This window comes from Psammomys obesus, unplaced genomic scaffold (assembly GCF_907164565.1).
Source record: "Psammomys obesus unplaced genomic scaffold, mPsaObe1.curated_primary_1811, whole genome shotgun sequence".
Taxonomy (NCBI): Eukaryota; Metazoa; Chordata; class Mammalia; order Rodentia; family Muridae; genus Psammomys; species Psammomys obesus.
The window spans coordinates 10,573,072-10,600,868 of record NW_026587759.1 but is presented as its reverse complement, the minus strand read 5'-3'; the positions used below and the strand labels follow the sequence as shown (position 1 = coordinate 10,600,868).

General features: G+C 36.2%; 1 protein-coding gene across 1 annotated transcript; it reads right to left on the bottom strand.

Moving 5' to 3' along the window:
* Nucleotides 1-2,829: 2,829 nt before the first annotated feature.
* Nucleotides 2,830-25,247, bottom strand: Ccnh (cyclin H). The gene is made up of 9 exons (XM_055604018.1): nt 24,883-25,247; nt 23,615-23,737; nt 21,036-21,109; nt 19,831-20,041; nt 11,622-11,785; nt 9,260-9,330; nt 6,887-6,998; nt 3,802-3,862; nt 2,830-2,999 (listed from the first exon to the last, which is right to left on the bottom strand). The coding sequence occupies exons 1-9, from the start codon at nt 24,997-24,999 to the stop codon at nt 2,961-2,963; spliced, it is 972 nt and encodes a 323-aa protein (XP_055459993.1). The 5' UTR covers nt 25,000-25,247; the 3' UTR covers nt 2,830-2,960.
* Between the last annotated feature and the right edge of the window lie 2,550 nt (nt 25,248-27,797).

The window sequence follows — 27,797 nt, the reverse complement described above, 5'->3', positions numbered from 1 at the left end:
TATATATATATATATATATATATATATATATATATATATATATATAGTAAATGACTCTTGTTCATCAACTTTATTTTTAAACACAACACCTATTTTGTTGGAATTGTCAAAGACTGTATTTAGAGCTCATGCTTTTGTTAAAATGTTTACAACAGTAAATAGTTTATATTCAATAAATATTATTGGTCATTGTACCAATCAGTGCATGTTAGCCATCTGACCATTTTCTAGATTACTGATGTCTTTTATGTTTAAACAAACTGCTAGAATACTTTGTCATTTCTAAGTTGACACTTTGATTATGCAGACAACCTCATCAGCCACTTAAAAAGTATTACATCTTTGAACTTGTACTTCTTTTTTCTGCTGGATATTTAGTTTGTATAGTTTCATCTGTTCCTGTGTATGTATTTTTGTGTGGAGTGTTCACAAGGGTTAAGTTAAAATAAACTTAAGGGATAGCTTGTATAACAGATTAGCTTACTATTTAACTTCATTACTATTATTTTCTTCCATTTTTAGGGATGGGTCAAGCTCTAATACCAGAACAAGCACAGGGGATAGGGGAAGTTATTATTTTTTACAAAAGATTCCATTTATTCACTCAATGTATGATTTGCTAGGCAACATGTCTTCCCTCCTGTATTATGCTGAAGACAAGACTTAAAAACAATATGTAGCTGAGTTCTCTTAGTAATCAAAACCCTAAGAACCACCAAGAAAAGTATTACTACAGTTTCTCCAATAAAAATGTTTTCTGAAGGCTTATATCCCAAGAATATTTGACTATCCCTCAGAAATACTGTATACAGGGCAAGATGTTAATTAATCAAAGGTTTATTTCCTTTTGCTGAGAATGAAATTGAGAAGCCTAATGTATTCTTTAGAAAGGTGTTTGATATTACCATTAAGAGACTTTCCTAGCTTAAATATGGGGCTAAATGCAGCCGTAAAGGTAGCTTCAATCAGGTTAATTGTGGTAACAAAAACAGCAAAAACTTTTTTTGGCTTTGTTGTGAATGCAGTCACCTGCTCTCTCCAACGTATTAGTCCCTGTTCTTGGCAGCACTATGAAAGTAACTCATGTCTTGTACTTCATTTACAAGGTGGAGGGGCTGCTGGCTAGTTAATGTAGATGTGTGCTTTCGAAAACAGGCAAAGGTCCAAACTCTAGTTTAGGGTATTTTAGTTTGTTCTCACTAATTGTTCAGCCATGATGGCCTATCTGCTATTCCATAGTCTTACATGCTTCTCTTTTTTTCTACTTTGTATTTTAGAAGAAACCTGACATATCCTCATTTTTGTACTGTAGTCACATGCTTGTCTCTTAAACTTGAGTGGGAAACCTTTTACTTACCCTCATGGACCCTGTATTAAACAACTAGGTGGTCACTGATGAAATAAATAAAATCGTTCAAACTTATTCTTTTTTAATGGGGCTGGGAAGGAAATTTTCAGAGATAAATGTGAACTTTGCCCTGATGCCAAATTTAGTGATCTGAAAGAGAAATAGACACATTGTGAACATTTGCAATTCTCTCTATAGTCTAGCATATTGCTTAACGTAAGTACACTTGGGCATTAAAAGGTTTGGTTTTCAGCCTACTTTTAAAAGCACTACTTTATCAATTTTATTCCAGAAGAATGAAACCAAACAAACCAGAAATTCAAGGCATGAAAGTAATTATTAGAAGTCTACATGCATATACAGTAAATACTACCATTACATTTTTAAGACATAATTAAAATGCTACCTGCCCTCCTAGAAACTGTATCCTGGAATATGTAAGCTGGGTAGATTTAGATTTGAGGTAATTTTGTTTCTCAATTTCTTCAAGCTAGTTTTGTAGGAAGAAAAAAAAAAAAAGCAAAACAAAACACTACCCTAATACACACAGATCTGTCTGCAATTTGGTCCGAACTATAACAACTTAAGACAGTGTTAATAAACAACACAAGTGTATTGGCATGTCAAGCTGTGAATAATCCTACCAGGAGTAAGCATTATCACTGCCCCATTCTCTATTTGGAAAACTTGCACATATATAGTTAACTAAAAGTCATACAAAAATAAAGGCATACCTGTTTTAGTTTTTTGTTGTTTTGGTTCGGTTTGGATTTTTCAAGACAGGGTAGCCCTGTCTGTGTAGCCCTGGCTGTCCCTGACTCACTCTATAGATCCACCTGCCTCTGCTTTCCCAGAGTGCTGGAATTACAAGTGTGTGCCACCATGCCCAGCTGCATACCTGTATTTTTATACTAACTTCATTTTAAAAACTTTGAACATAATTTATCTACAGATTTCTAATAACTATAACACCTATTTTATCTGGACTGACTTACAGATAATCATTTAATGATTAAACTGACTATCTAAGTTATTACTTATCTGTAGTAAAGATTTTTATTAAGACTCAAAAATCATTTTATTTTAAACCCAGATGTCAATAACTGCTTAGCATAAGATTTAGTACCTAAATACTAAATAACTACCCAGTACAGTCTACATTTAGTAGTAATTCTTAAATAGCTCACTCTACTGGAGAAATATTTGAAAAGTAATTCTAAGAGCTTCTATTTCCTTAGTACTTCTAAAGTTTACCGACTATTAAGTTGTTTTTTTTTTTTTCCTGGTATATATCTTCTAAACAGGAATATATGTTTATTTATTTTGTTCAAAACGATATAAGGATGTGTACTGCAGTTAGATTTTGGCCTCCATAGAAGGACATGATTTGCTACTAATGCTAGTGAGTTGTTATTACCCAAACTAGGTGGCATTTGGTCTGTTTTGAAGCTGTGTTTTATATAAAACAATCACAAAGAAAATATATGTAACAATTAGAAATTTTTAATATATTTTGATGTTTTCACATTGTACTATTTAAAAGAAAGTTAAATGTCAGACATGCGTCCTACTTCTGTTGGTTAATTAGCACTGCTGTAGTCATTTCCAGTGGTTAGAGAGAATCTATCAGGTCATCGTCAGTCCATTCCTCCTAAAGGAAAAAAAAAATGTAGTAAGTGTAACATTCAAGTATTGAGCCAGTTCTACTCCGTTTAAGAAATGTTGACTGATAGTCTACTGTAGATTTGTTTTTGAGACAGTCTGCTACTATGGTTGCAGCCAGCCTTGATTCCCAAGTGCTAGGACTACAAGTATATGCTACTAAGTCCTGCTCTTGATTATTATAATGACATGGACTCAGCCTGTAAAGGCTATCTTCTTACCTCTGATTATTGATCTTTGGTTTAAGAAACAATTTTTGAAAACTAGTGTAAGGAAAGGGAAACATCCTTAGAGAATAAATTTAAATTTAGCATTATTGCTTTCTATCATAGGAAGGATTCTTCAATCAAGTAACTTATACACTTACTAGAACTGGTTCATACAGTAGTGTAAAGAAACAAATCTCTTTAAAAACAGGCTCGATCAGCACCATGTAGCAAGCCACTGACCCAGATGCTCCTGCCACCTTGTACTAGTCCCTCTGCCATGCCTTCCCCTGTCATGGATTCTAATCACCTTCAACTGTTAACCAAAATCAATCTTTCACTTAAAGATTTTTAAAAAATAAAAATCAGACTGTGCATAAAGAGATGAGTAAATATAATTTCAAATTTTAGAAGTACTTTAGTCTCAGTATTTGGAGGGCTGAGGTAAAAGGACTGAGTTCAAGACCAACTTGGGGGTACAAAGCAAGTCACTGTTTCAAACATTCTCAGCTCATCTGTTTATATACATCATCCTAGAAAAATATAAAATAAGTGATATCAAGTGACATTTGGGGGTAAACATACCTCTTCCTGTTTGGGTTTCTTTGCTATATAGTCATCATCTTCATAGCCTTTCCTCTTCTTCCTATAATTAGGCAATTATCGATTAGCAAAGTGGGAAAAAAAATAACCTATAAAATAGGTATTAGCAAGGCTGTAAAGCATAACCCAGTGTGGTAGCTCACAGCTACAATGCAACTTTCAGGCTTAGGCAACAGTGTCGCCTTCAGTTCAGGCTAGCTTGGGCTTAACAGAGTGGAACCCTATTTTCAAAAACAAAAGATATCTGCTGAAGAATAGGGACTAAACGAGAAAGGGATTATTTGTGGCTACGAAGGCAATATTTAATTTGGGGTAGCAAGATCCTGCAAAGATTATTTAAAAAAACAGGCTGAGCATACCTATAAATCCCAGCACTTATGACTAATGGGATTTTACAATAATCTGTGGTTATACAGTGATACTTTGCCTCAAGTAAACATAGCAAAGAGAATGTAAAGAAATGTTGGAAGACCTTTTCTTTGTTATCTTAAAAGCACACCAAAGTGGAGCCCAGTGGTAGTACAAACCTACAATGCCCATACTTGGGTGGATAAGGCAGGAATGTTGACAGTTTGAGGCCTATGAGGTCTAACAAGACCCTGTCTGGGAACAAATAAAAAGACACACTATAAAGAAATGGTTATTAAGAGTGTGGTGTCCTAGACATCAGCAGTCAAAGTAGACAGGTAAACATGGCTCCACATATTTGCTGACAGGGTCAGTGGGTTTAGACACCAAGCCAGACAACCTGAGTTTGCTCCCCAGATCCATATGGAAAGAGAATTGACTCTTGCAGGTTGTCTTCTGCCCTCCACGCAGGCACTGGTTTACGTACACACTCAAATGCAATAAATAAATGTGATTTAAAAACTGCCCACACCTTTAGATTTGTCTGTGATAAAAATCTGTCAACATAGCCAGGCGTGGTGGCACACACCTGTAATCCCAGCACTTGGGGAGGCAGAGGCAGGTAGAGCTTTGTGAGTTCAAACCCAGCCTAGTCTACAAAGCCAAAGCAACAGAGAAAACTGTTGTGAAAAATGAACACACAAAACAAACAAAAGTTAACTAAGAAAACCATGAAACAGTATTCAAAAGCAAACTAGAAAAAAAAAACTACCTATATTGGTTAAAAAAAAAAAAAACTTACCCTTTACAAGCATTTCTTTATTTAAAAAAAAGTGTAATTATCAAAATAGTATAAGAAGTTTATAAATAACTATAATTTTTAAAGATGAGAATATGGACAGCATTAAAAGAATAAAATGACAGAACCAATGCAGAAAAACGAATACAAATGGCTATCAAACCTGGAAACATCAATGTTCATAGTAATCAGGAAATGCAAATGATCCAGGTGGTAGTATTTTTCTCACCCAGATTGGCAAGAGTTAAAGATTGGTAATGTTAAATGCATGGTGTAGACACACTGTCACAAGAAAGTATTCATGAATTTAAACACAGAAAAGGTTGGCAGAGGTTCTGGTAAGTTACTTCTGAGGATGTGATTGAGGTGTGCAGTTTAATCAAAGGGAACTTTGGCTTTTACTCAGTGAGTGACTTAGAAGAATACAGTTACTGTATAATGAAAAATGAAGGCAAATGTTTGAGTCAGCTTTGTGCTGAAGTACTGCTACTCAGTGTTGTTCATTAACTGTTTCCAGCCTGCAGTGAGATGAGTAGAAAATATACTTTGTACTTAGAAACTATATAACAATTTTAACTTCTGACATTTTAATTTAATAAAATTTGAACTTATATGTTTATTTCACTTTGTAAGAACTTTGATTGTATTTTATAAAAGTATATGTCTGTAATCATTTTTAAGTCCTTTCTGTATAAAAAAAGCAGTCAGACACACATAAGAATGTAGAATTTTCTTGGCAGAGTGCAAAGGAAAATGTAAATGCTGTGTCTATTAGAAATTTTGGATTATGGCCCATTCCATTACTAGCTAGAACAAAATTAATAGTTAAATGATCTAATCAGAAGGACAAATTAGTAAGTACTTCAGGATTTAAAGGACATGCAGTTTCTGCATAGGATAACTGGTACAATAATTATGTAAACTAATAATGGGCAGCCTATGTTCCAATTACTGTACTTCTAGAAAAAAAAAAAGGGCAGAGGCTATTTGTGGCTGCTGGACCACAGTTTGTGCATTTCAAAATCAATGTAAGAACACAGTTAAGTGCTATAGCATTTTTACTTATCAGTAGGTCAAGGTTTCTCTCTTTCTCTACAGCTTTCTGGTGTTTGCTATTTAGTACAATTACAAGATTTTCACAAAGCCAAGCTTTGAAGCCACAGCTATGTCAAAAGTCCTATATTTTGTACTTGGACTTCTCAAGTAGTCCTCTACTACAACTATAGTTAAGGAATTAAGTCATGGCTAGGGCTATCTTGTGCTTGAAGGCCTTGGCATGCTCCTTAGCTTTTTATAAATATTTTTTACCATTTCTCCACAAATCAAAGAGATCAAAATACCATCTATCTATGCCACAGCTAATTCCCATTACATGTTAATAAATAATATCAGATGAGTCCACATAAAACACATTATTATGTTAGCACATGTTTAAAAATTACTAAGTTGTAATGGATCTTTTATGCAGAGCATAACAGATTTTATGGTGAATTCCACATTATCCTACAAATGAAAAGCCATTAAGTATGCTCCTACACTTACACAAAGCAACCTAGTGGCACATTTTACTGGTTCTCTGATAAAATATTTCCTTACTAGTTTATTAAAACTAAGTTAAAAACTAAGCATTAGGTTGGTAAAGAGTCAATGTTTAACACTCAGGAAGACTGACTCCCAGTAATTCTGTAAAGTAGAAAAGCAAGCCTGATCCTGATGATCAGGATCAAAACTGGAGAATGAAAGCCCAAAATGTCTTCCTTTGTGTTTAATGCACAAAAGGCCAGGCTAGAGAGTTGAACTCTCAACATAGGCAAAAATCACTGTACTCAATACTGAAAAAAAAAAAAGGTAAACCAACTTTGTACCAGTGAAATAATTTGACCATAATTTGAACATAACTCCTGTGTCATGTCTACTTACGTCACCACATTAAGTGCAAGGTCAGCAGAATGACACCGCTCCAACTTTTGTTTCAGAACAGCAATTTCTTCAGACCTGGGTGGCTCATACTTTTTTACTAGATTTCTCATGCCTACATGGAGATACAAAAGTACTTAAGAAAAAAGTCTGTTTCAAGCTAGATGTGGTGGCGCATGCCTTCTTCACCTCCGCTCTCAGGAGGCAGAGACAGGCAAATCTGAGTTTGAGGCTAGAGCAACCCAGGAAAGCCAGGACTACACAGAAATCCTGTCTCGAAAAACAAACAATAAAAAAATGAAGTATAAACAAAACAAAATAATCTAACTTGCTGCAGGAAACAAAAGACATTGGTTATGCATGATACACATTCTTACCAGGATTTGTATTCTATATTAAAGACACCAGCCTTTTAAAGTAACTACTATCTGCTGTTTATCGCATATATATGGCATAAATATAGGCATGCTATATAATATAGGTAGTAAATTTTTTGCAAGTAACTCTATATTTACATTTTGCTCAATTTAAGGCTTTTGAAGTAATCTCTGTGATTTAGTAACTTATTCTCTACCAACAACCATGTTCATGAACATAATATACCTCACTTATCAAAAACCTAATGTGTAAAAAAAAGATGTTTCAGTACAAAACACAGCCGCTATATAAAGACATCTTTTTAGAAACATTAAAAACAAACTATAGGTCAGTAACTGTAAGATAATAAAATATCCTCTAGTTTATCATGTTATTTAACATAATAAACCAAATAAAAATCTCAAGATTTATTGCGGACATGATGTAAAGTCCAGGATCTTATTATGTGGCCATGCGCTTTCAGATTGGTAACTAAATTGGAAATTGATCCTTGTGATGTAACATCTTCCAAAAAATTATGAATACCTTCATATTAATAAAGATGAGTATTTTTGAAGCACTATTCTTGTGTCATGTATTAAAATAAGTGGAACAAATTAAAGATAATGAGAATCAGTAATTAATCTGCAAGCTTCAAATAAGATGTGTGGTCCCTTCTATTACCAAATTGTTAGGAACTACTATTAACAATTCCCAATTAGCTTTGTAAGTGAACCCTCTAGTGGTAAATATGAAGACCTACAAGTTTATAGGTGAAAAAAACAAAACAAAACAAAAAACCCTGTACTCCATTATGCTTAGAGGGATCTAAAATCACTTCAAGAAACATGCCTTGAATCCCAGCTTTTAAAATAAAATAAACATTAAATGCATATACATTTGCTGTCACCTAAATGTCTTCAATCTTGTGTTTTATTGGTTTATTCACCAATAAAACAATAAATAATAGCGTATCTCAATAAGAGCATAATTGCCAAGACAATAAAGAACTGTGTGTGGTGGCATACATACCCTACAATCCTAGTATTCACAAATCTGAGGCAAGAGATTTCAAGCTTAAGTCCACTCTGGGCTACATAGCCAGACTGTCTCAAAAACAAAATAGTGATTTATATGCCGTAAGTGTGTTTATACATACACATATATATGCATGTATTCACACATATAATTAATCATGTACAATATAATAGAGGTGAATATATAATATAGATGTATTAAGAAGAAATTTTAATCAGAATTTCTAAAGATTTTGCAACACCAGTACCAAGTTTTTGTTAACTGTTATCAAAGTCTACATTGATTTTCCAAGAGTACTATTAAAATTATCACTAAGTTGGTGTTTTAAAAAACCAACCATATTCTCTCACACTTTACCAGGAATCTGAAATTCATTTCCCTGGGTGAAAATCCCCTGTAAGGGGGCATTTTTTTTTTTTTTTTTTTTTTTTAAGTAGCATTCTTCATGGTTTTCTGTTTTGTTTTGGTTTTTGTTTGTTTTTGTTTTTTGTGCTAGGGTTTGAACAAAGAACTGGAATTTGTTACCAAAGGCTCTACCAAACCAAGTCCCCACCCAGACCCAGCTGACAAGCTACATCTTTATCAAATAAAGACATATTAAACCCCACTTGAAAATTATTGCCTTTGTTACAAAATGACCAACAATTGACAAATATTAACTAGTTAAAATTATTTTCACATGTTCCAAATATAAACTTTATCTTGAAGTTAGTTCTCTTGATTCTAAATGTCTATCACATATTTATGGATTCTTTTAAAAGAATCCTGTTTTGACTTAGCCCTTTCTAAATCTGATATCCATATTCTCTTTTTACATATAAAGTTATTTCCTCCCACATACCTTTTGCTTATTCTCACCAATGTATCTTCAACACATTCTGACACAGTAATTCAATAAAAGTAAATTGAAACAACAGTCTACCACTGTACATTAAATACCAAAATATTTATTCAGAAAGCAGCTTTGTTAATAGCACATACTTTTCATTATTTCCAGCAACTGTGACAGACAAGTTCTGTTTTCTTTCAGCAACAGACTCTCTGATAAATAGCTGTTGAAGAAATAAAAAAATAAAAAATATCGCTTTAACTCATTGAAAGCACATACCACATTGGAAACACAAGGCAGATTATTTACCTACATGTTTATTTCATCAAGAACCATTTCAGATTACTTATATTAAAATATTACATACTACTAGTAAACTCCATAGTACTCAAGCCTACAACTATTATAGTCTGAAAGACTTACTACCATTCTGCTAGATTAAGAGATGTATATTGTTAAAAGCTTGATTAAATTTCATTATATATCTTTCAGAGATACAATAATGTACTAACAGCCAATATTTATCATTTTTATATGAAATGTTTGGTACAGATATTCTACAAGCCTAACTTTATGTGATTTACAGAGTCTGAGCTATAGAGATGGATTTTACTAACCAGAAGGTAGAAGATATGGAATATGGGACCAGTCAGTTTTCTTCTCTCAGTAATGTCTTTTTACCTATAGCTGTACTGAACATTAACAAGCAATATACCACAAGATGCTGTCTCATGCTTTCAAATTATATTATTATGTCTTATGAAGTCCAGGGCAGATATATTCATGCTTTTTATATGAATGCTTTTATAAACCCTAATTATCTTTCTCTAAGAATGGTTGAAAGTAAGAAATAATTTATTTAAATTTTAGTGACTTGGAAATTTGGTGCATAAGTGCTATCTGCCTAACGAACATATTCTCAAACCCTAGGTCTTTCAAAACACACACACACACACACACACATTTTTTCCCAAGTAATTTAGTTGTAAAAATGAGTAGTTTTAAGAACTGTTATTGCTGTATTTTAAGCTACCTAGATTAAACTATGTGACAAAACTTTGATAACTAAATTAAATTTCCAACTTGTTCACCTTTGCCATCTTCCTTAAGTTTCTTTTCTCCTCTTCTTTTCGCTCTTGAAACTGACTCTCACATAGCCCATTTAGAACCAGTATAGTTGAGGATGACCTTGAACTCCTGACATTCTATTTCCATTTCCCATGTGCCAGGACTATAGATGCTTTCCCTTACAGAGGCTCCATACCTAAATTCCAGACAAGTCAGCGATTCACATGGATGTCTCTCCTACGTAGTACACGGTTTCATTTTTATATTCCTTAAGTGTTATAACAGAAACTCACTAAGTATTTGCTTAGTAAAGAAATGGGATATAAATCACAATAGAATTGTGTTTGTACAAAACAGGTACACTGGGGCTGGAGAGATGTGTCAACAGTTAATAGCACATAACTGCTCTTGCAGAAGAACAAAGTTTGATTCCCAGCACCCATGTCTGACAGCTCCTAACCACCTAACTCTAGCTCCATGGGATATGAAACCTTTTGGCTGGTCTCCATGGCAGCTATACACATGGCATATTTTTACACATGCACACAGATAAAAATAAGTATTAAAAAGAGGTATACTAAAAAAATGCCTAAGAGCACAGCCTTTTATCCTGGATGGAAATGTGACTCAAAATTTGTAATTGTTCATGTTGTATAAAACTAGCTTGGTATACAGGCTGCTTTGTGGGAAATACAGTATCTGTGGAACAGCAATATTGGTTCTTCTGTAGTAATAATAAATATTCTCAATGAAGGAGGACAAAAACTAAATCACATCTGTTCATGTTTGTTGTCTGATCATTTTACATTGAAATTTCAAGTATATAAAAATAATTTAAGTTTAGAAAAATTTACCTTCTTCAGCTATTATGAAGATGAAATAAATCTCATAAGATAAATTAAATCAAAACAATAAGTATAAATTGGAAAACAACTGGCATATAAAAATTATTCTAATTTGCCATTCTTTCAGCACCCTAGTAATACCTTTAGAACTGGTATTCTTACAAGTGTAAGAATTAATATGTGCATAAGATACTATTAAAATATCAAGTGGATTTAATTCACATAAAGTACTCATCCCACCTAAATGTCTGCCTCTGTGTGTTTATATACTAGCTATTACTATTTATGGCTCAACTTAAAATTTTATATCGATATGCATTACTTCTACAAATCCTTACTCAATGTGTTACCCATGTTGCCTACAAATTCATCAACTTGTAAATTTGATATACTGGTAGCTGTAGTTGCTAAAACTACCGTTTCCATTTCTACTTTTGTCAGACATGTATTCTTATTAAATACTTTCTTTAAAAGAGCTTTCTTTCTTCAATCACAGAACATATAACAGATAAATAAGGCATTATATAGACAAAGACAACTTAAAAACTCAGACACTATTAAGTAAAACTTGAATTTCAACTAACAGGAAACAAATTAATACCTTTCCATGGTAATTCCAGCCCTAGAGGCGCTTGACAAAATGGCAGTCAGGGCAATTTGTGAAGGTGTGTACAAAAGATAAGCATCTGTCAGTGCAATTCTACTAAGAAAATCATCAGCTGTTTTCCTTAAAATCTCTGGATTCTCCAACATGGGGTATCGAGTCTAGAAAGAAAGTGCACAGATGTTACAATTTCTGAGTTTATTGGAGAGCAAAACTATTTTAAAAATATAGTAACTAGTAGGTGCTTAATAAAAAAATGGTTTTAAAAAAGTAACTCCTTTCCCATTTTCCAAAAACTATTCTTTCAGTGTTATTGTTTGGTATTTACTGATAGAACATAATTAAATTATAGTCATGAAATTCTAAACATTTTCAATATGGCTTTTAAACTTTTTGGAATACACCATGATTAGAAATATACGCTTAAGTTTGGCTCTGGGTCTTAGCATCTGCTTCAATACCCTGCTGGGTAGACTCTTTTCAGAGGCCCTCTGTGGTAGGCTCCTGTCCTGTTCTGTTTTCTCCCTCTTCTGATGTCCATCCCATTTGCATTTCTGCATGAGGACTGATCATCTTACTCAGGGTCCTCCTCTTTGCTCAGCTTCTTTAGGTGTACAGACTTTAATATGTTTATTCTATATCATATGTCTAACATCTACTTATAAATGAGTATATACCATGTGTGTCTTTCTGCTTCTGGGATACCTCCCTCAAGATGATCTGTTCTAGTTCCCACCATTTGTCTAAAAATTTTATGATTTCCTTGTTTTTAATTGCTGAGTAGTATTCCACGGTGTAAATTTACCACAATTTCCATATCCGTTCCTCAGTTGAGGAACATTTGGGTTGCTTCCAGATTCTGGCTATTATGAATAAAGCTGCTACGAACATGGCTGAGCAAATGTCCTTGTTGTATACTTGAGCATATTTTGGATATATGCCTAGGAGTGGCATAGCTGGATCTTGAGAAAGGGTCAGACTGATTTCCAAAGTGGGTGTACAAGGTTACATTTCCACCAGCAATGGAGAAGGGTTCCCCTTTATCCACACCCTCTCCAGCATGTACTGTCACTTGAGACAAAATTTGGGCAGAGTGCAGGGAATCTTATGAAAAAATCTTATGTCCTCGAGGGGACAGGAGTTCCACAGGAGAGCAACAGAATCAAAAAATCTGGGCACAGGGGTCTTTTCTACAGGGGACTAATACTCCAAATCAAGGACCATGCATAGAGATCACCTAGAACTCCTGCACAGATGTAGCCCATGGCAGCTCAGGATCCAAGTGGGTTCCCTAGGAAGAGGAACAGGGGCTGTCTCTGACATGAACTTAGTGGCTGACTCTTTGATCACCTAATCCTGAGGGGGAAGCAACCTTCCAGGCCACAGAGGAAGACAATGTAGACAGTCCTGATGAGACCTGATAGGCAGGGGGTCAGATGGAAGAGGATGAGACCTCCCCTATCAGTGGACTTGGGGAGTGGCATGGGAGAAGAGGGAAGGGAGGGGACAAAGGAGGGGGCTATAGCTAAAATACAAGGTGAATAAATTGTAATTAATAAAAAAATAAATTTAAACAAAATAATAAAATATATGCTTAAAAGAACAAAACAGAGAAGTATATGCTTTAAGACAGTAGTACTATTATTCTTAATTTAGTCCTTTTCTGTTAGAAATGGAGGCTCCTAGAAATTTTACTGGATTCAAGGCAGACCCAGGATATATTAAGATATATACTCTAAGGTTAAAACTTGCCTGGCAGTGCAGGCCATTGTAAGGCTACATTAGGACACTGTTGTACTACTTCACTGTCATAGGGAATTCGTTCTAATGTATATTGTGTGTTTGTGTGTGTGTGGGGGGGGGATGGAAATGAATGTTGGACCAGTCAACCTTCCAAAATATCTACAGAAATATTTTTAGACTATGCCCAAGAACTCTGGAAGACCTTATAGAATCTGTCAGTTCCTAAGTTTCAGTCTCTCAAACTGACTTCAGGTACTGATAGTCATGGTCTGAAACAAAATAGCAAGTTCATCTATAGAATCATGGTTTTAGTCTTTGTTGCCAAATGTCTGACCTCTGAAATGATAAATATAGTCACTCCCCTTTCTCAGGATTTTGCCTAATTTCTCCATGATGTTCTAGTAAATCTCAGACCATTTGGTTATGAATCAGATGACCTGATCTGACTTAACAGAGTCTTCAATCATTTTTTCCTGTATTTTTTTATGTATATGTGTCCATGTTTGTTTTGGTGTATGTAATATGTGCACAGTGTCCACAGAGACAAAAAAGGGTATCAGAACTCCTAAAACTGGAGTTACAGGCAGTTTTGAACCACCAGATGTAGGTGTGCGGAATTGAACTCAAGTCTCCTGGAAGAGGAGCAAGCACTCTAACTGATGAGCAATCTCTGAAGCCCCAATTTCAACAGTATCTGTATCTTATTTCTATACTTTGGATTTCTGGGCACTGCCAGAAAAATCTACAAAAGTGGTCTTGGGATACTACTGTAAATTCAAATTCACCGACCTTGGTATGTCTACCAAGGATGTTTTCCTAGAAAATTTGTTCTTCCATTTGACAGTAATAATAGTCAACATTTTCTATGTTTGTCCTGTCCTTAGTAAGCATTAAATCTAAAACAAAACAAAACAAAGCACTATTTCCACAAAATCTCCAAATTCAACAGCATCTTAAACTCACTTTCCCTTTTTATCATGCTAACTAAAAACCCTGTACATTCTCTAAAGCCAATTGTACCCTGTTCCAAACCCCATGCACCCTCCTTCATACTGTTGATAATCTTCAGTTCTACTGTATAGTCTGTTTCCTTTTAATCTTCTTTTAATTTATTCATTCATTTATTTATTACTATTGTTTCACTTTGTACCCTGCTGTAGCAACCTCTCTCATCCACTCCTAGTCCCACCCACCCCCTCCTCTTCCCTCTCTATGCCCCTTCCCAGGTCCCATGATAGGGGAGGACCTCCTCCCCTTCTATCTGACCCTTAGCTATCAGTCTGATTAGGGCTGGCTGCATCATCTTCTTCTCTGGCCTGACAAGGCTATACCCAAAGGGGGTTTGAACAAAGAGCCATCCACTGAGCTCATATCAGAGACAGCCTCTGATCTCCTTACTAGGGAGCCCACTTTAAAACTGAGCAGCCTATGGGCTTCCTCGGAGCATGGGGTCTAGGTCCTCTCCATGCATGCTCCTTGGTTGGAGTACTGGTCTCTGCAAGACCACATGGGCCCAGGTGTTTTGACTGTTGGTTTCCCTCTATCTCCCTCTTCTTCCATAAGGTTTCAGGCACTCTGCTGAAAGTTTGGCTATGAGTCTCAGTATCTCCTTCAATGCCCTGCTGGGTATAATCTTTCAGAGGTGCCTTGTGAAAGGCTCCTGACCTATTCCTTGTCTTCTCCTACTTCCAAGGTCTATCCTGTTTGCCCTTCTAAGTGAGGTTTCAGCCTCTTCCCTAGGGTCCTCCTTGTTGTTTAGCTTCTTCAGGAGTATAGATTTCGGTATGTTTATCCTATATTAGATGACTAATATCAACTTGTAAGTGAGTATATACCATATGTCTTTCTGCTTCTTGGTTACCTCATGCAGGATGATCTTTTCTAGTTCACACTAGAAATGAATTTGCCTGCAGATTTCATGATTTGTTTTTTAATCGCTGAGTACTATTCCATTGTGTAAATGTGCCACACTTTCTTTATCCATTCCTCGGTTGAGGGACATCTAGGTTGTTGCCAGATTCTGACTATGACAATTAAACTATGAACATAGTTATAGTTGAGCAAATGCTGTTATTGAATAGTAGGGCAGCTTTTGGGTATATGCCTAGGAGTGGTATAGCTCGATCTTCAGGTATACCTGAAGCGCCAGCTTGATTTCCAAAGTGGTTGTACAAGGTTAAATTCCCACCAGCAATGGAGGAGGGTTCCCCTTTCTCCACATCCTCTCCATCATGTGTTGTCACTTGAGTTTTTCATCTTAGGCATTCTGATGGCTATGAGGTAGAATCTCAGGGTCATTTTGATTTGCATTTTCCAGATGACCAAGGACATTGAACATTTAAGTGTTTCTCTGCCAATTCTATATTCCTATACATAGAATTCTGTTTAGCTCTGTACCCCAATTTTTAATTGGATTACTTGGTTTGTTGGTGTTTAACTTCCTCAGTTCTTTATATAGTCTGGATATTAACCCTCTGTCAGATGTAGGGTTGGTTAGGATCTTTTCCCAGTTTATAGGCTGTCATTTTGTTCTGACGACAGTGTCCTTTGCTTTACAGAAGGTTTTCAGTTTCATGAGGTCCCATTGATTGATTGTTGTTTTTATTGGTATTCTGTTCAGAAAGTTGTCTCCTGTGCCAATGAGGTCATGGCTCTTCCCCACTTTTTCTTCTAACAGATTTAATGTGTCTGGTTTTATGTTGAGATCTTTGATCCACTTGGACTTTACTTTTATGCAGGGTGACAAATACAGATTTATTTGCATTTTTCTACATGTACCATTTGTTGAAGATGCTATCTTTTCTGCATTGTATTGTTTTGGCTTGTCAAAAATTTCCGTAGGTGTGTGGTTTTATTTCTGGGTCTTTGATTCGATTCCATTGATCAGCCAGTCTGTTTCTATGCCAGTCCCACACTGTTTTTAATAATGTTGCTTTAAAATACAGCTTGAGGTCAGGCATGGAGATACCTCCAGACGATCTTTTATTGTACAGGATTGTTTTAGCTATTCCGGGTTTTTCATTTTTCCATGTGAAATTGAGAAACATTCTTTCTAGGTCTGTAAAAATATTTGTGTTGATGGGAATTGCATTGAATCTGTAGATTGCTTTTGGTAGGATAGCCATTTTCCCTATGTTAATACTACCAATCCATGACCATGGGAGATCCTTCCATCTTCTGATTTCTTCTTCAATTTCTTTCTTCAGAGACTTGATTTTTTTTTTTTTTTTAATACAGGTCTTTCATTTGCTTGGTTAATGTCACACCAAGGTGCTTTTATGTTATTTGTGGCTACTGTTAATGGTGTTTGTTTCCCTAATTTCTTTCTCAACCCTTTTGTCTTTTGTATACAGGAGGGCTAATGTTTTTTGTTGTTGTTTTGAGTTAATTTTGTATCCAGCCACTTTATTGAAGTTGTTTATCAGTTGAAGGCATTCTCTGGTTGACTTTTTAGGGTCACTCATGTATACTACCATATCATCTGTGAATAGTGATATTTTGACTTCCTTTCCAATTTGTATTCCCTTGATCTCCTTTAGTTGTCTTCTTGCTTTAGCTAGGCCTTCAACATCTATGTTGAAGAGATTAGGAGAGAGTGGGCAGCCTTGCCTTGTCCCTGATTTCAGTAGGATTGATTTAAATTTCTCTCCGTTTAGTTTGATGTTGGCTATAGGACTGCTGTATGTTATCTTTACTATGTTAAAGTATGTGCCTTGTATCTCTAATCTCTCCAAAACTTTAAACATGAATGGATGTTGGATTCTGTCAAATGCTTTTTCGACATATAAGGAGATGACCACGTGTTTTGTTGTTTTTTTTTTTTTTTTCAGTTGGTTCATGTGGTAGATTACATTGATAGATTTTTGTATACTGAACCACCACTGAATGCCTGAGATGAAGCCTACCTGGTCATGGTGGATGATATCTTTAATGTGTTCTTGGTTTCAGTTTGGAGTATTTTATTGAGTATTTTTGCATCAATGTTCATAAGCGAGATTGGTCTCAAGTTCTCTCTTTGTTGGGTCTTTGTGTGGTTTACATATCAAGGTGACTGTGGCTACACAGAATGATGTTGGTAATGTTCCTTCTGTTTCTATTTTGTGGAATAGTTTGAAGAGTATTCCTATTATCTCTTCTTTGAAGTGTGGCAGAATTCTGCACTGAAACTGTCTTGCCCTGGGCTTTTTTTGGATGGGAGACTTCTGGCCACAGATTCGATTTCCTTACAGGATATAGAACTATTTAATTTATTTACCTGAACTTGATTTAGTTTTGGTAAATGGAATCTATTAAGAAAATTATCCATTTCATTTACATTTTCAACTTCTGTTGTGTATAGGCTTTTGAAGTAGGAGCTAATGATTTTTTTGGATTTCCTCAGTGTTTCCTGTCATGTCCCCCTTTTCTTTTCTGATGTTGTTGATTTGGATAGTGTCTCTCTAACTTTAAGTTAGCTGGAGGTATTTCTATCCCTGATCTCAAGCATATAGAGCAGCAGTAATAAAAACGGCATGGTACTGGCACAGAAACAGACTGGCGGATCAACGGAATTGAACTGAAGATTCAGAAATACACCTAAACACCTACAGATACTTGATTTTTGACAAATAAGCCAAAACCATACAGTGGAAAAAAGATAGCATCTTCAAAAAATGGTACTGGTTTAACTGGATGTCTATATGTAGAAAAATGCAAACAGATCCATATTTATCACACTGTACTAAAGTCCAAGTGGATCAAAGACCTCAACATAAAACCGGACACACTAAACCTGATAGAAGAAAAAGTGGGGAAGAGCCTTGACCTCACTGACACAGGAGCCAACTTCCTGAACACAACATCAACAGGACAACTACAGATATCTAGTCTTATCTGATGGTATAATGGTTATTATGGTTGTCAACTTGACAATATCTGGAATTAAATAAAACCCAAAAATGGCTGCACACACCTATGAGTGATTTTTGCTTAATTAATTAATTAAGTGGGAAAATCTACTTCTAATTCAGAGTTCTGAGTTGGAAAGTTACACATTTCAGATTGCTTGAGGTCGTAAGACTCACCTGTAATCTGGGTCACACCTTCTGCTGTCTATGTAAAAAGGACATGAAAGAAGAAAGCCACTCTTTTTGCCTGCTTGCTCTTGCCTTACTACCAAGTCCATTCCTTCACTGGCATTAGAGCCTACTTCTTTGTGATTCCAATGTATACTGGAGACCAGCTGCGAAATACAGCCTCATATACCTAACAGTTACTGAATTTTTAAGCAGCTATTGTTGGATTAGCTAGACTACAGCCTATAAGTCATTTTTTAAAACCCCCTTTATCTATAGATTCTGTTACTCTAGAGAAGCCCAACTAATACAGACAAAAACTAAACTGTGAGGCTGTCAACATGCCACTTTTTCATTGCAAACCCAAGTCTCTAAACAAGCCTTCACTGTCTTCTTTTTCCTTTGTTGAAAATTTTCAATACTACTTATACAGTCTAGACTCCTGCCTTTAAATCAAGCTGCAACACTCATTCCCCCTATCCCCAGGTTCTTCATATCTTACGTGAGCTATGAATTAGAGCTATTGACTAGGAAGGTCTCTGGGCACGATGTCCTTTCCTCACCTAATTCCTACTCTTGATCAGACTCTCAGTTCAAGTGATCCTTTCTCAACAATGTCTTCCTTGCTTTTCAATCTGCCATCTTCTTATGAAATATTTTTAATTCCCTATATAAAATTTAGCACACTAATAAAGAGTTACCTAAAATATTAAACTGTAAGGTCCATGAAAATTGTCACATTCCGGTCTTGTTTCTAGGCTGCAACCCCCAAACGTAATGTTTAGTGTAAACAGAATATTAATAGATGCTTAATGAGAATAACCAATAACTTCAGTTGATGATGTCAATATTTACATAAGTGTCAATATGTAAATATAAGTGCTATACATAAAATACAAATGTACATATTTATATTACATATTTGTGATGCAGTTGTACTACATTGCCAGACTAGTCTCAAACTCCAAGGTTCAAGTGGTCCTTCCATCTAAACTTCATAGAACCTAAAACTACAGATGTCAGCTACTTATAATTTTGGTGCTTGTATTTGTGACCTGAGTTCATAAAACATTACAAATAAGATCAATTTACCTTTTGGTTTAATTACAAAAACACTTTGAGGTTCTATAAGTCACTAAGCCCAGATCTATGATAATATACATTGATTAGAAGAGTTTCCATAATTCTTTAAGAGCATTCCTATAATCACGCAATCTACTGCAGAAGATTACTAAAACAGAAACCTGGGAATTCTTACCCAACCATCTAAGAAAAAAGCTCTCCAGATGGACTCTAATGTATCTATGTTATACCATCTAGGATATTTCTGGTTATAAAGTTTTCAATTCTTTTTAGCAAACAATAACAACAAAGTATATCTTTAGCTAATTTCCTGTCAATAAATTTACCTTTATATCAATTAGGAAGCCTTCAAATGGTCTATAAGGATTGTGGACAATAAGGTGAAAATTAAGTTGCTGTATAAGTAGTAGTTCATATTCCAAAATCTGTTCCAGTGCCTTTTCCTGTCCAAGGGGACTCTCTCGAAGATTCCCAACAAACTGAGGACTAGACACATTGAATTCATCGACTTTGCAGGCCAGAAATGCACAAGTGAGCCTACATGGAAAGATAGCGGAGGGCAGAAATATTTAAATATTCCTTAAAGTACTTTGTAAATCACTTAATATTTATATGTTACTATGTTAGATAGTGCAGAGAATAAAATGAAACAGAAGTTAAAAGAGCTCCTCTTTAGACTTCTATCCATTAGGAGACTTAGGAGAACTATAAAATTAGGTTGAGCCATCATCTAATACTACTACAGCATTCAGTAACTAACTGATAGCTTCATATAGTACAACCAGAAACCTGGAAAAAATAACTAAGGATTAAAAGTAATGTGCATCAAGAAATATAAATGGAAGAGTTAACATAAAAACAGAATGGAATATATGTATTTAGCATGACCAAGAAAAACAGGAAAAGGTAATTAATATTGTAGACAGGGTCATCAGTAGAAGTCTCAAGTCATTTGAGTATGGGATGTTTGCTTATAGCAAACATAAAATTCACCTGAGTATGAAATTAAGTTCAAAGAGAACTAGTACAAAAGCTACCATTATAGCTTTTAGAAGCTGAAGTCACAATAAAGGCCTGAGCTTGACTAGTGGGAATGGAATGGGAAAAACAAATAAATAAAAACAGGAATGACAGCAAACTGTTAGATGAGTCTTATATTAATTCTGTTCTCATCTTTAATGATAAGCATAATGCTTACTCAAGAAAACTGTTTAACAAAATGAATATGAAGATAAACATCTGCAAACTGAATGGAAATGTAGAGGAAGCAATTGCCACAAATGCTTGAGCAATTGGGAGAATAAAGGTGTCATTGACAAAGATATCAAGAAAAACTATGTGAATGGTAGACAAGTTGTAGTTTACATGTCATTAGCAATATAGAAGATAATGGCAAGTACGGAGACCTTGTAGTCAAATAGAAAAAAAAAAAAAGAGAATTCAAGTCTAAATTGTCCTTAATTAAGTCAATTATCTCTCATATATATATATATATCCCATTGGTAAATGTCCACAATAAATTTGTACTCACATTATTATCCGGGGGTGATATTCCATTACTGAATTATTAAGATAGAAACGCTTGAAATACATACAAGCTGTACCCTAGGATTAAAAGAAAAAAGTATATACACATCTAGAAAAGCAGAATCTACTTGCATGTTACATGTTAAATTTTGAGAAAATAACTTATTCATGAAGGTTCTCCATACCAATACTTCTGAATTTTCCTTTAATAAATAAACTGTGATAAAGTACAACAAAAACACCACAATCAAAAGAGCCATTCTTATTTTTTTAGCTATTTGTCCAGAGCCTATGTGGAGTAATTCTTTCTTCAGTCACTGAATTTAAAAATGTATGTGTGTGAGTATTTCAGAATTAAGAGCAACACGAATACTAATAATCAGAACATTTTAAAGACTAAAATACCAATAATCACAGGTTACCCAATATTGAGAAAATGCTAACAGCAAAAAGCAAAAAAACAAAACAAAACAAAATACAAAATCAACTTTTCTTTTTCCCTCTGTCAACTCCAGGTCTGTGATGACCTGTGATGCCTACTGCCAACCTGCAGAACCTCACATTTCCCTGAATGTGTTTAGTGGGATTAGTAAATCCCACTGTGCAAAACACAAGAGTAACAGTCTCTTCCAATCCTTATGTCACATCAGTAAAATATTACCATCGCCACAGTAAAAGAGTCATGAGTTATCTGGTTTATTCAGACATTTATCAAGGGTCAAAGGCTATCTTCAACTATTGTCTCACTTAACAAAACAGTAAAATAACCACTTATTTATTTAATAACAGGAAAAATCATTCATTTACACACTTAAAAGTTGCCATAAATTTACGTTAAACAACAACAAAATCACTGTATATTTCATAGAGTTAATTAAAGGTTTGTTTGACCCAACAGATAATTTAATCCTACCAGCTCATTCTACAGTTCCCATAATGAAAAAAAAAAAAAAAAAAAAAAAAAAAACAGATTTCATCATAGACACTAATCAACTGTATCTGATACTGTTTATGAGTGTGTCCTCTCTCAGGAAAGCTTGCAACTTAAAAATGAACCATAAACACTTGTGTATTTAATATTTTCAATGTTCTTCCATTTTTTTTTTATTTTTTTTATAAAACTAGAGGAGTCTGGATTATCCTTCTTTATTAGGTCATAGAACATTCACTCTTTGAAAAACTTTAAAACAGCCTTCCATACTTGACCTATACAACTAACAAGCCATGAGAGTAATATGCAAGGCAAAGTGGTTTAGACACTCTTAACACCATCTTTTTTTGTTGTTTAGCTTTCTAACACAGGTTAGATATTCCTTCTCACCACTGTCCAACTCAGTAAAAAAGACAACATGAAGAACAATATAAACTAATCCTGAAGCATTTGAGCCTGGGATATAGTACAGCTGGGAGAATGCCTGTCAGGCATGCAGCCCTGGGTTTGACCCCGAGTGTTAAATAAAACCATATATGTAGTCCTTCAAACCCAGCATTTGTGAGGCTGGAGTACTAGGATCAGAAATTCAAGATTATCCTCTGGAATAATGAATTCAAGGCCAATATGACCTGTATAAGACCATCTCAAGAAAACAAAACCAACAAACAAAACCACCAAGAAAACAGTAATAAAGTCAAAGGTAAATCTCTAACTTCTTCTAATAAAAGGTTTAAAAGTCCTTATTACAAGAGTAGCAGCTGGAACATAAATTAATGCATTATTTCAAACAGAAGCTGAGTTCAGCAGACTTGAAAAAGTACGAGGCTATACTTTAATATCAATTCTACTATTCTCTAATAAAGAGTATGAGAAAGAAAAATGATTTTTCTTTTTCCAAAAAATAAGGCTGTCACAAACTGTACATCAGAATATGAAATGACACTGGAGATGGCCTAACTCATGAAGTATAAATCTCAACAAAATTAGTTTTTCTGGCATTCATTATACTGATACATCTATGAATATACCAGTATTTAATAATATAACTGATTCATATACAACTTTCACTTAAGCTTCTTATGTGGCTAACTACTGATTAAAATTCATGCTTTGATTCAGGGAACTAAATTTCTAGGAAAAAGCCATATTTCTCAGCAATGCTTTTGTCTGTTATGGTTAACAGAATTAGTGGAATGACTGTCACTTTTCAGCCCAAGGTTCAAACAGCAGCTATGCCTTCTCCACAGTTCCCTCTTGTCCCCTCCAGAAGCAAAGGCTCACTATGTTTGGCACTACTAGAGTCACAGAGGGCAGGAGCATAAGTTCTATCTAGTCATGACATACAAGAAGGCACTTTCTGATGAGACAGCCTATACTGGGCCACACTGCAAGAAGTAAACTACTAAAGGTTTTTTGTTGTTTTTGTTCCTGTTTTGCCATTATAGTTGGCCAAATAGTTTGCAACCTATTTAGTGCTACATTAAGGATAACTCTAACATCAATAAAATTTTGTTACCAGAAAGAGAGTGACAAAATAAACAGACACAATTATGGAGAGTCTTCTAGAGTGACAAGAGAATTAGAAGTTCAGAATAGTGTAGTTCTCACAAGCCAGCTGAAAGGCATTATACTTTACTACTCTTACTTACCACAACAGATCGAGGCATTGCTGGTTTAAATACTGAACAAAATTCCAGTAACCTTTTCTCATAGTATTTGCAAAGTGTCATTTCTTCATGAGGCTCAAGAAACACTGGATCATTTGGAAGAACCTTTAGACAAAGCAAACATTTCAAAATTAATTGTATTAGTTGTAATTAATTGAATTACTTATTAATTGAATTAACTGTAATTGATTGAATTAATTGTAAATTTGTCCCTGTCTTGCTTGAATGTTTTAGATCTTGAACGAATATACTTAACCTCATTTTCTCTTTGTAAGTTTGCTAAGCATTATACAAAATATCTAAGAAAATGATAAGCAAAATAAATAAACTGAATCTAAACCATCATTTTACAACTTCCCAAACTGTCAGTTGGACATTTTTAAACAACCATGGTAGAGCATGTGCCAATATGCTCCCAGGTTTGATGACACTATTTGTAAGTTAAAAAGGAGATATATATTTTCACTACTTGGAAATCTCCCAAAGTTCCTTTCTTAGTGAATCAGCGTGTCACCCAAATTAAACAGCAAATGACTCAGTGCATTTGCTTCCTCATTGTTTGGAGTATACATCCCATTTACTTGAAATCTGTAGGAGCCACTGCAAAGTTACAAGTCAGTACAACAGAAATCAGTGACAGAGCGGAAAAAAGACCTGCATAGAGGGCCATAGACCAAGCTATATATAGTCTTCTGACTAGTTTCAACTCTCTATTTCCTTTCCATGTGCAACCTTCTCAGAGAAGGTTGTTTCTGAAAAGAAGATACAACAAGCCACCATTTCCCGATTTCAAGTATTTGAAAATTTCCCTTTAGTTTGGATGAATTTCAACCTCCTCATACTGACGCTTACAAGTTCCTTGTCTCCGTTCTTCAACCGCTGCTGCAGAAGTACAGCTTCACCCACTAATGACCACAAACACCCACGCACCTGTTCGCAATTCTGACTTCCCACTTGGCACCAGCGGCTGTGTCTGCCCGGACCATCCTTTGCCCCTGCCTGATACCCTACAGGACAAGGGATTAGTTCCAGTCCTGCACTACCTACCCACCAAGGCTCCAGGCCAGTTCCCCAGGATGTTACTGGTCCCTCTGCCACCTACATCTCCGGACTGGGGTCGCGCGTCCGTGTCTATTTGACTCAGCCAGGTACGTGCTCACGCGCTTCCCGCCCGTCGCAGCAAAGCTGGGACTTGGGAAGGGCCCGCGGCTTCCCGCAGCCACTCGAGGGCTGGTGTACAAGAACCTCACCTTCCCATTAGCCACCGCTTTGCACTTGAATTTGCGGTTGGCGTCGGCCCGCAGTCGCGCCAGCTGCTCCTCGCCAGCGAAGGTCCAGTGCCGCTTCTGGCTGCTGCTGTGGTACATGGTGTCGCCGTCACGTTTCGGGCTGAAAGGCCGAAACAGCACTAGCGACACGCAGGGAAACAGCTACCACCCGAGATTACAATCGCGCGGAACCAGCCGCCTGAAGAGACGCGCGAGTGACGTCACGATCACGTGTCGACGTCTGCTGTGGCATTTCCGGAGGTCTCGGGAGGTGTTCCGCGACCCGAGAGGGTAGGGCCTCAGGAGCTCTCAGACGTGCGGGGAGGAGCCTGAGGGGGCGTACCCGGGAGGATCAGAAAGTGGGCGTGGCCAAGGAGACTCCAGTCTGAGAGAGAAGTTGACAGGGGTTCCAGATTGGTTCTTAGAGGACACATGGGCTGATCCCAAGCCTTAGGCGGATGCCCGACAAAGGGGTGGCATTTGGATGCCTATTCAACCTACAGTTAATGCCACCTTTCTCTGGGAGGTTTTCAGTTCCTCCCCTCATCCCCATCTGTGAGCCAAAAAGAACACCAGTTTTACAGTTTTTGGTATGTCAAACGATTCTAACAATAAACTATCATAATGCTTAAGAGCCTTACCTTCTGCTTTTTTAATTAAATTTTTATTTTTTATATTAATTACAGTTTATTCGTTTTGCCTCCCAGCTGTAGCCCACTCCATACTTCCCTCCCTCATCTCCTATGACCCTCTCAAATCCACGGATAGGGGAAGTCCTCCTCCCCTTCCATCTGACCCTAGTTTATCAGGTCTCATCAAAACTGGCTGCATTGTCCTCCTCTGTGGCCTGGTCAGGCTGTTCCCCCCTCGGGGTGGGGGCGGGGAATCAAAGAGCAAGCCATTGAAATCATGTCAGAGACAGTCCCTCTTCCCCTTACTAGAATACCCACTTGGATACTGAGCTGACATGGGCTACATCTGAGCAGGGGTTCTAGGTCATCTAGGTTATATTCATGAATGGTGCTTGGTTGGAGTATCATTCTCAGAAAAGACCCCTGTGCCCAGATTTTTTGGTTGCGTTGCTCTCCTTGTGGAGCTCCTGTCCTCTCCAGGTCTTCCTATCTCCCCCTTCTTTCCTAAGATTGCCTGCCCAAAGTTTGTTAATGAGTCTCAGAATCTGCTTTGATACACTGCTGGGTAGAGTCTTGCAGAGGCCCTCTGTGGTAGGCTCCTGTCCTGTTTCCTGTTTTCTCCTTCTTCCAATGTCCATCCCATTGTCTTTCTGAGTGAGGACTGATCATCTTACCCAGGGTCCTCCTTGCTTAGCTTCTTTAGGTGTACAGATTTTAGAATGTTTATCCTATATATTGTATGTCTAATATCCACTTGTAAGTGAGTATATACCGTGTGTCTTTCTGTTTCTAGGATACTTCACTCAGGATGATATTTTCTAATCCTACCATTTACCTGCAGATTTCATAATTTCTTTGTTTTTAATTGCTGAGTAGTATTTCGTTGTGTAAATGTACCATAATTTCTGTATCTGTTCCTCCACCGTGGGACATCTGGGTTGTTTCCAGGTTCTGGCTATTACAAATAAAGCTGCTGTGAACATGGTTAAATAAATGTCCTTGTTGTATACTTGAGCATATTTTGGATCTATGCCTAGGACTGGTATATTCCTCAAGTGAATACTGAGGAAGCACTATTTCTAATTGTCTGAGAAAGCACCAGATTGATTTCCAAAGTGGTTGTACAAGTTTACATTCCCACCAGCAGTGGAGGAGAGTTCCCCGTTCTCCACATCCTCTCCAGCATGTGATATCCCTTGAGTTTTTTTATTTTAGCCATTCTGATGGGTGTAAGTTGAAATCTCAGGGTCGTTTTAATTTGCATTTTTCTGATGACTAAGGATATTGAGCATTTCTGTGTTTCTCTGCCATTCTATACTCCTCTACAGAGAATTCTCTTTTTATCTCTTACCCCATTTTTTAATTGGATTAGTTGATGTGTTGCTTTTTAACTTCTTTAGTTCTTTATATATTCTGAATATTAGACCTCTGTCAGATATAGGCTTGGTGAAGATCCTTTACCAATCTGTAGGCAGTCTTTTTGTTCTGACAACAGTGTCCTTTGCTTTACAGGAGCTTTTCAGTTTCATGAGGTCCCATTTATTGATTGTTGACCTTAGAGCTTGTGCTGTTGGTGTTCTATTCAGGAAGTTGTCTCCTGTGCCAATGACTTCAAGGTTTTCCCCACTTTTTCTTCTAACAGGTTTAGTAGTGTGTCTGGCTTTATACTGAAGTCTTTGATCCACTTGGGTTTTAGTTTTGTTCAGGGTGAGAAGTATGGATCTATTTGCATTTTTCTACATGTAGACATCCAGTTAGACTAGCACCATTTGTTGAAGATGCTGTCTTATTTCCATTGTATGGTTTTGGCTTCTTTGTAAAAAATCAAGTATCCACAGATGTGTGGGTTTATTTCTGGGTCTACCTTCTGTTTTTTAAAATTATTGTTATTAGGACTTTCAAAATTGCATTTGTGATACCAAGTTTGCGTTGGTTCCAAAGCCTTTGTTTTTGGTTTTTCTCATTTTCTTTTTTAGAGGGAGCGCACAAAGCAGTCCCCTACTGCCATAAAATGTGCAATAGTTTTTCTCCCTTTCTTCCTGCTTAACCCCCTTACTTGTCTCACCATGGACTAGAACTTATTCTTTAGTTGAGTGTGGCTTCAAATTTATGATCCTCCTTGCTATGCCTCTCAGGCTCTGGAAACACAGGAATGCATGACCACAGGCACACACATTATCTTCAGGTCATATTTCATTGCTTATAAATGGGGGCTATAAAAAATCCATTCTAGTCTCCTAGAAGAAGAATATTTAAACTCACAAC